Below are 9,105 nucleotides of genomic sequence, written 5' to 3'. Positions count from 1 at the left end.
GACGACCAATCATAATGTCTAAAGACTTCAAGGTCATCGAAATCTCAAATGTCTTCACATCAAATTGGGTTTTCTTGTCTTTTCCAATCATCACCATTTTGATGAATAATGCCAATGTAGTCTTAAAGACATCTTCATCGTTTGTAAAAGTGAACTTCTCGAATGTTGCCTCCACATCCTTTCAAGAACTATTCTTATCATTTGGGTCCTTTGATCCAAGAATGAGTTATCGTAGTCTCTCACTGCTTGTTTTTCTTTCTACTATTTTCTTGGTCGGCTACAACTCAGTTATCAAATTAAAATTATCATGGGAGAATGTTATCTTCTTCCCGAGTACGTTGAATGATATAACGTATGGGTTCACATCCATTACCTTCCTTAACAGAAAATCGTAGAAAAGTTGTCCATTAAAGACAAGATCTACGTCCAATAGTGGAGCAAAGGTTGTTTTCTTATACATTCTCATTTTCTTTTCTGTCAACTTATTCTTAATCATCGACACAATTTTGTGGACTTGGCAAGAAACTGTAGTAGGAAAATATTTCTCATTGGGATGGTCATCTTAGCAATCTTTAACAAACGTATACATTACCATAATAAGTAAACGGTCGCCTAGAAAACTAACAATCGCATAACAGAATATAAATGATCGTATAACAAATAACTAAACGATCACGTAACAAAAACAAACAGATCGCATAACAAGAAAACTAAATAATCACATAACAGAGAACTAAACGATCGCGTAACAAAAAACTAAACGATCGCATAACAAAAAAACTAAACAATCGCATTACAAAGAACTAAACGATCGTGTATCAAAATACTAAACAATCGCATAACAAAGAACTAAACGATGGCGCAAAAAAAACTAAAAGATCGCATAACAAAGAACTAAACAATCGTTTAAGTTTCTCTAACCAATCGTTTAGAATATACTAAACGCTCGCCTAGGATTATCTAAACGGTCGATTATGAATGAATACACGATCATTTAACAAAAGTTGAGAGATCGTTTAACAAAAGGTAGGCGCGGACCCTAAACTGTGTGAACCCTAACAATCGGCAAGAACCCTAAACGAATATCAACATATATTCAAGGAGAACAATCACATACTTTTTAGATCACGAAAATGGTGGAAAATGTGTAGAAAAACGACCAAGAAAAGATGGCAAAATGCTCGAATGAAGATGAGAGATGATGAGAGAAAACAGAAGAAACCTGATAGCAAAATCGCACAATGAGATAGGTAAGCGAAAAGTGTGGTGAACAATCCTTCCTAAAACATTCATAAAGACAATCTGAAGAATTTTTTAAATTGGGAGTAAAGTTGATATTTCACGGGGACAAAATGTCAGTCAAATATAAGTTTTTAGGAACAGATCATTCATTTTGATTTTCGGATCGTTTTGTGAAATTTTCGTCCAAATCGGCCCTATTATTATAATCAAAACCGATTTCCCAAAAAAAAAAAATGAAGAGAAAGTGGCAGTTTTTTTAGGCTCTATAATGGCTTTTCTTGTACAATAGGCAAAAGAAAATTTTCTAAAGCAGCTGAGCTTCCAACAATGGCTTCTCTAATTTCTTCACATATATACATTCCCATTCCCAACTAACTGTAACCTAACCGTTCGATCAATTTTTCTCTCTATCTCACAGTCATAAATTCATAATCCGCCGTCTTCTTCAACAACCCTTTTCGTCACTTTCGAAGCTTTTTCTTCATCGCTTTCATCGACAATCTTTCACCCATTTTCTTCCCTTCATCACTCTTTAAAACCCAAACAATATCAAGGGGCGATTGATCTTGCTGCAATCTCCATTGGTGCGCTCTCTTGATCGCGAAGAAATGTAAGAAATGAATGTTTTGCTATTTATCTCCGTTTGTTTCGAGTTGGGTTTGAAATCTTTGTGGGAATTTGTGAATATTGTAACCTAATTGCATGTTCTTCAATGTTCTCGGAATTCTTTTTCCTGACGAATTTCTCTTACATTGTTCTGTTACTTAAGTGAGTGCTTAAATGTAGGGTAGATATGTCTATGTGACGAATGATGACTATGGATTGTCCTGTATATTCTTCTACGAGTAATTCTTAGTTTGATCTACCTGAGTTATGGATCTTTTCTGAAATTTTTAACAGTATATGTTGGAACGTCTTGAATCGTTTATGAGTTATTTGCGATTTTGGACCTAGAGTTTAATTTATGGAGGTGTCATATATAAACTTGCTAACCCTATTGGCGTCTCTGCTGTATTATCTGATATTCTCTCTAATAATAAACCGCTCTCTCCCTTTTCCTAGAGACATTACTAATACACTATTAGTGTATCACATAAATCTCTGTGTCAACTTCTTTATTGATTATATTTCCTCGCTTTCTTTGATTGTCGATTTCATAACAGTATAGATAGTCAATTTTCTCAGTGAGACAATTTCTTTTTAAAGATGTCGACGACAGCAGCCTCTAATCTTCAGATGGTCACACTGAGAAACTGCAAGTTCTCTTCTCCAAGAGGTTTCGAGGGTGTTGTTACACCAGCTATTGGTGGAAATTTAAAGGTAATGCCATGGGCTAAACTTAGGAGTGTCTACAATGTATCCTCTCTGAAATACTTTCAGCTGAATTCCACCACTTCATCTTCTACAAAATTTGGGAAGATTGCAACTAAAGCTATGTCTGGATCTAGTGAAAACATACCAGTCTCCGGGTTGCCAGTTGATTTAAAAGGTTATCCCTTTACTTTTCTGGTTTCTTCTTTTATTGGCTTAATTTGTTCTGTCGATATGCACATGTTTCTTAGTTTGACTGTTGGGTAGTAAATTTATTGTACATATGAATGGTTTTTTTCTTCAATATCCTTACTTTTACCCTGTCAGTTTTAAGTTCCTCATATTTTGAACAGAAGATTTGTTGATAGATGAAGTCAGATTGGGGGACTCTGTTTTCTATGTTCTCGCTCAAATACTCTATAATAAGTCGACATTTATGCACTACTTGATCACATACATCAATGTAACCTTCAATAACTGTCTTGTTTCGATTGTCAATATACCATCAATTTAAGTATTTAAGATATCTTAGAATGTTCATTACACTTTAACTTTAACTTAAAGAACTAACATCTGAACAGTTCCTTTTGGAACTTAGAGATGAAAATGTAGGATTTGAGTTCACTACCTTCTACTTTGTTGTTGGTTAGTATAATTCTCTAAATCAGCTCATCATATTTAGCTACACTTGGGATCTCTGTTTAGGTAAGCGGGCATTTATTGCTGGTGTAGCTGATGATAATGGTTATGGTTGGGCGATAGCAAAATCTCTTGCTGCTGCTGGGGCTGAAATTATTGTTGGTACATGGGTCCCTGTAAGTATAATCCCATAGCAATTTTTCTCTTGTTTGAAAATGTTTTATTAAGTTTGGTCATTAAGAGTTTAGAGTTATCTTATTTAGGCTTTAAACATCTTTGAATCCAGCTTGCGACGTGGAAAGTTTGACGAATCTCGAGCGTAAGATGTCCAACTATATAGAATACATTTTCCCTAAGGAAAACTTAATGGTAGTCTCTGCTACTGAGAATTTGATGTTTCAGGTTGCCAGATGGATCTTTAATGGAGATCACCAAAATATATCCCTTGGATGCAGTTTTTGACAATCCTGAGGATGTTCCTGAAGATGTAGGCCAGACATTACCTAGTCTTTTAATCATACCAAAGATCTTTATCATGTGTTGATTTCATTTCATGCAGATAAAAACAAATAAGCGCTATGCAGGTTCCGCTAATTGGACAGTTCAGGTATTGAACTTCCCTTGCACATGATGAAGTTGTAAATATGGTAATTAAGCTCAAAGTATTAGCAACTATAGCAAAATTCAGAGTCTATCAGTGATTGACTATATCACTAATAAGAGTCGGACTCTTATTAGTGATATAGTCAATCACCGATAAATTTTGCTATATTTGTAATTCTGTAAAATATTATTACACACTTAATTATTAACTCTAAAAGTGTTACCCATTGAAATCATCCTTGTGTATTTATTTGAGTTCATACAATTCTCAAAATTCTATGAGACATATTGCAGTACAATGCAGTATCAAACTAATCTCCCGAATTTGTAATATATTGCAATCCCCAATTAAGATTAACAATCACTTGTGATTCTCATGCTCATTTTCGAACTACAAGGGTGTTGAGATGAAATATGTCGTAACTTATAAGCTTAAACTTCCAGGTCTGTATTTTTTTCCCCCATAATATCAGTGTGATTATAAATGGATTTCAGGAAGTAGTAGAATCAGTAAAGAAGGATTTTGGAACCATTGACATCCTCGTGCATTCACTTGCAAATGGGCCAGAGGCATGTACTTTCTATGATTTATATAAATATACTATTTGGCATCGTCATAATAAATATTCACATTGTTAACAGGTAAGTAAACCTCTCTTAGAAACATCCAGGAAAGGTTACCTAGCGGCTTTATCTGCATCAAGTTACTCCTACATATCTCTTCTTAAGCATTTCATTCCAATAATGAATCCAGGCATGTTCAATAATCAATTCATCGCTGTCAATTCTTCATTGCTTGTCTTTGTTTCCTTCTGTGAACTATGGAAGCTTTTGGCTGCAAAAGGCACGTCTTGTGGCTAAATATCAATTTCCAATCTTACAGGTGGTTCGTCAATCTCTCTTACATATATTGCATCCGAAAGGATCATTCCTGGGTACATGTTTTACGTATTGTTGTTTCAAATCATCCTTCTAATGAGGTGACAACTTAAATTGTAACTTGTAAATGGCCAGATATGGAGGAGGTATGAGTTCAGCAAAAGCTGCACTGGAGAGTGATACACGGGTGAGATTGAGTACCTTTCTTGGTTGCTTTTTTTCCTTATCCTTCCCTTACAGCATTCTTGATTTCTTTATCAAACCAGGTGCTTGCATTCGAGGCGGGTAGAAAAAATAAGATCAGAGTGAACACTATATCCGCTGGTAACTTAACCTATCTTTTCTTCATTGAATTTGACATCTTCAAGGCCCCATTTGTTCAGTTGTTCTTTGCTTCCATCACAATTTTCTTTATTTTCAGGTCCACTTGGAAGTCGTGCAGCAAAAGCGATCGGATTCATCGATAAGATGATAGACTACTCACTAGCAAATGCACCTCTGCAGAAAGAATTATCTGCAGGTAGTTTCTTCTTCTTTTCTCTGCATCATTCTGTTCTAATGTTTTTTTCAAATCTTGATCTCTTGAAACTGGTTCAACAGAGGAGGTGGGGAACGCAGCTGCCTTTTTGGCATCTCCTTTAGCTTCTGCCATAACTGGTTCTGTTATCTATGTTGACAATGGTTTGAACGCCATGGGAGTGGGAACCGATAGCCCGATATTTGAAGGACTTTGATCTTCTAACTGACAACCAATGACCACCAGACACCATTGCTGACTGTTGAAATGAAACCAGAAGAAATTGCTGGATGAACCTTCAAGCTTGAAGCCAAGTCTTTGTTCATCTGCTTGTTCTTGCTTCCATAATTTTCATCAACTTCGTTTCACTTTGTCCTAATTATAGCAAGAGATTTTATTTTTTCCATTTTGAGGATTTGACGCTTTTTCTATATGATTCTTCAAACCACATCATCATCCAATTAATTTAGTGAAGGTCAATAATGTATCTAAAAGGATGTTGGTTCAAACTTCAAATTGACATTGAATTGGGAAAACATGCTAATAATTAGAAGTCCATATATTTTGTTCTTAAAAATTAAAAAACAAAATGCCACTGCCTCTACTTTCAGGTTATCATCATTCCATGTTCAAACAGAAAAGAACCTTTACAAAATGATTGGAGCTTGATCTAAGCTAACCCAAAAGGCATGGTACTTCGCAATAATCATTACAACTTAATCGAAACTTTGTTAGAAAAAGTTAAATTTGGCAATCATTTTCTCTTAGAACCTAATTAACTATCCTATTTTCAAGGCAGCCATTAAATATACAACCATAGAACAAAAAGAGGCATTCACATTAGGTAGCTTTCAAAGCTCTAATTAACCTAACCTTGACTAAGCTTTCTCTTGCACCTCAAAATTGCAGTTGCTCCTGATTGAGAGCCATTATCAGGAGAATCTTCAACAACAGATTGCATAACTAAACCTCGATTTCTTGACAGCTTTCGGATTGGTGTTGTAGGCAAGCCTGCCGCTTCAGAATCGTCCGCTGTTTCTTCTGCTTCGGACACCTGCACTGAGTTCAGAAAATTCCTGTGGGGCATCAGCTCCTCTCCAACTGGTACCATATCCACCATTGGCTGCAAATAAACATCACAAGTATGTGTTCCTCAATTGGATAATAGCACACAGCATTTTGCACATATCATGAGACTATCCAATATTGTATACACTCTAATCAAGATGGCAGAATATTTTTTTTAATATTTTAAATCTGTTACACGACACCGCAAAATACGTAGTATCATAAAAATGAATGCTTCTATGTACCTTCCAATCCTTGTAATCGAATCTGAATACAAAATGACTGTAATTAACTTCATGTGACATAATGGCACTATGGGCAGGGGCATTCTTTGGTGCTGAAAACGTTGGCAGGAAAAGTTACTATGATGCAAAGAACACAATCTTCTCAAACAAAGGCATAAAACGTTTAGTTTGTAGATGTTTACTCACACACAAAGTGAGAACCATTTTTATCAATAGTTATCTCAGCCCGACCATCCTTAACCAGAAAGGATAGAGCAAATAAATTCTCTACAGTCTGTGCAAAAGACTTCCTATTCAATATCAAGTGTTCAAGTTTAACGGTTTTATTCCTCCTCAAAATTCCAAACATGATGCCCATGTTCTTATCTGTATCTGTTTTTGCTTCGGACCCAGTATCTTCAACCTGCACGCATGAATTGAAACAAAAGTCAACGGGATAGTAGAATGTCAAATTCATAAGAAACAAACAGAAAGTATAATCTATTTCACAAACACTTCAGAAAAAAAAAAAAAAAAAAAGTAATAGATATTAAGCGAAACACATCATATAAGCAAGCATTGAGGAGTGACTCCAAACAAACTTGCAAGCAAGCCTTGAGGAGTGATTCTAAACAAACTATGTTAAGGTCAGCTGAAACATTAGCAAGTTCAATAATGTCTGTCCGGCCAAGAAAGAAATAATTGTACCAGTGTTAATCTCCAAACTAATAAAGTGCTGAAAAAGGTTGACCGTGCTAGGAATGTTTAAAGCAAAGGCTTTTTGAGGTCAAAGCAACGGAATAACAAAAGCTCAGAACAGAGTGACAGATGCTCAATCCTAAAACCAAAATACTTCAGAATATCAAAATCTTTTTTATCTAACCTCTGCAGGTCTAGAACTTTCAGTAGGCCTGGAGCGTTTCCTGGAAACATTATTAGTCTTTCGCTGCTTCAACTGATTGCTCATAGGTCCAAGCCTTGAAACACACACACATACGCAACAAAGAAAGTTATACAATTGACTAAAAAATCAATTGAAGACACTTCAGTATCATCAAAGTGGGATAAAGGAATCCATGATCTCACATGGTGCGGCATCCATGGCCATTCATGAAAATAGATGAAACACTGAGTCCAATATCTTTCCAACTGACAGAAACCAGGTCATGTTCTTCAGATTTCATACTACTGTTAATGTCGGCAAATTCTCTGAGCAGACAACTAACAAAATCTGATGGAGTAACACCTTCATTTGACTGGGACCTAATAGAGGTCACAAGGGAGTTTGCAATATCTTGCAAAACTTCTGCATCAGCAACTTGTTCCCTTGGCTTCTGAACTGAAATTCAAATGAAAACACAACCATGTCATATAGATGACAATATCAAAAGGAAAAGTAACAAAAATTGAAATTGACATACGAACTTGTATGAATGTAAGAATGCAGAGGTAAAGGGCAAAGATGCATACATTCCATTGGTGAAAATTTTAAATAGTAGAGACAACAATTCTGCAATGAAGACAACAATAAGAAAAGACTACAGAAATACCTTGCTCGTGCAACTTTTCCACCTCATTGATGATAACATTAAACTTATCCGGATCCTTCGACAAATCCTCTCTTCTTTCTTCGAAGTCAAGAAACAAAGAAAAACCGATTACACACATAAACAAATCAAACCCACATCTTAAAATCCAGCAATATTCAGATTCATTATACCACTGATCTCATGAATAACCGCAAGATACCGAGAGCGAAGGACCCGCCGCTTCGTCAAGTCTTGCTGACCCACTTCTTCTTCAGTCGTGTTGTCTTCGCCGGAGTTCTCACGCTCCCGAGCAACCCTCTCCCGCTTAATATCCTTTAAACTCGCAGCATCGACAGTGCCGCCATCGCCACCGCCGCCTCTACTCCGATTACTGCGGTTGCTGGCGGTAGGTTCGCGTTTGACAGGCCTCATTGTGACGATTGCGCAATGGAAACCCTAATCCAAAATTAAGGTTTCAATTCAGGGCAAAAAAATCGAGAATTCGTGAGGACTCAAAGAATGGCAAAGGAGATTTGAGAGTAGAAATCGAAAGTTTTTTCCTCTGTTTTTTGAATTGGGAGATGAAAAAAGAAGAAGATGAAAAGAGCGGGGCTGTCTGAGTACTGAAATTTGGCATTGTACGTGTGGAGGTTCCCTCGGAAATTTCGTACGGATTGGTCAAATTTTGAGGTCATTCGAAATTTGATCAATCTTTCAAAATGAGGGAAAAATTCAACTTAAACTACATTTAATTTGAATTTTAAATATGTTATTCATATGACATAAGAGAGTTAAACAAACATTATCTTTAAAGACCACCAAGATTGAGCTTGATTTTTCAAGAAAACCACCACCAAAATCTTCTCACTATGCTCAAGAAGGAATATGTGGTGGAAATACTCAAATCAAGTTGAATTGAAAATGAATTTAGTGGGTTTTTTAAGATTTTCAATTTTCTAGCACTTCAGTAAGTAAACTCAGAATCACCACCAATCTTTGCATGAAACTTGTATATATAGATTGAAATCATGCAAAATAGTAGGGTTGCATGGAGGGCAACTCCTACTTGGAGAATTAATGAAACATTTGATGG

General features: G+C 36.0%; 2 protein-coding genes across 10 annotated transcripts; one reads left to right on the top strand and one right to left on the bottom strand.

Moving 5' to 3' along the window:
• The first annotated feature begins 1,488 nt into the window (after nucleotides 1-1,488).
• On the top strand, nucleotides 1,489-5,738 carry LOC120071562 (enoyl-[acyl-carrier-protein] reductase [NADH], chloroplastic-like). Of its 8 annotated transcripts, none has more exons than XM_039023898.1 (14): nucleotides 1,489-1,852; nucleotides 2,449-2,562; nucleotides 2,662-2,731; nucleotides 3,259-3,368; nucleotides 3,456-3,511; nucleotides 3,595-3,679; nucleotides 3,752-3,799; nucleotides 4,291-4,365; nucleotides 4,438-4,549; nucleotides 4,679-4,730; nucleotides 4,810-4,861; nucleotides 4,941-4,998; nucleotides 5,096-5,194; nucleotides 5,275-5,738. In XM_039023898.1, exons 2-14 carry the CDS (start codon nucleotides 2,449-2,451, stop codon nucleotides 5,406-5,408), a joined length of 1,065 nt encoding a protein of 354 aa, XP_038879826.1. In that variant the 5' UTR covers nucleotides 1,489-1,852; the 3' UTR covers nucleotides 5,409-5,738. The 8 variants fall into 8 exon arrangements, with proteins under 8 accessions (XP_038879826.1, XP_038879825.1, XP_038879820.1 ...); XM_039023897.1 differs by having other exon boundaries at nucleotides 2,406-2,562; XM_039023892.1 differs by having other exon boundaries at nucleotides 2,449-2,731.
• Nucleotides 5,431-8,704, bottom strand: LOC120071560 (non-structural maintenance of chromosomes element 4 homolog A). 2 transcript variants are annotated; one of them, XM_039023889.1, is made up of 8 exons: nucleotides 8,204-8,704; nucleotides 8,034-8,111; nucleotides 7,570-7,822; nucleotides 7,367-7,460; nucleotides 6,691-6,907; nucleotides 6,505-6,596; nucleotides 6,065-6,314; nucleotides 5,431-5,566 (listed from the first exon to the last, which is right to left on the bottom strand). In XM_039023889.1, exons 1-8 carry the CDS (start codon nucleotides 8,442-8,444, stop codon nucleotides 5,514-5,516), a joined length of 1,278 nt encoding a protein of 425 aa, XP_038879817.1. In that variant the 5' UTR covers nucleotides 8,445-8,704; the 3' UTR covers nucleotides 5,431-5,513. The 2 variants fall into 2 exon arrangements, with proteins under 2 accessions (XP_038879817.1, XP_038879818.1); XM_039023890.1 differs by lacking the exon at nucleotides 5,431-5,566 and having other exon boundaries at nucleotides 5,838-6,314; nucleotides 8,204-8,703.
• Between the last annotated feature and the right edge of the window lie 401 nt (nucleotides 8,705-9,105).

This window comes from Benincasa hispida, chromosome 2, assembly GCF_009727055.1.
Source record: "Benincasa hispida cultivar B227 chromosome 2, ASM972705v1, whole genome shotgun sequence".
NCBI classification, from domain to species: Eukaryota; Viridiplantae; Streptophyta; class Magnoliopsida; order Cucurbitales; family Cucurbitaceae; genus Benincasa; species Benincasa hispida.
The sequence above is the reverse complement of the archived record's forward strand: the minus strand, read 5'-3'. Positions and strand labels throughout refer to the sequence as shown.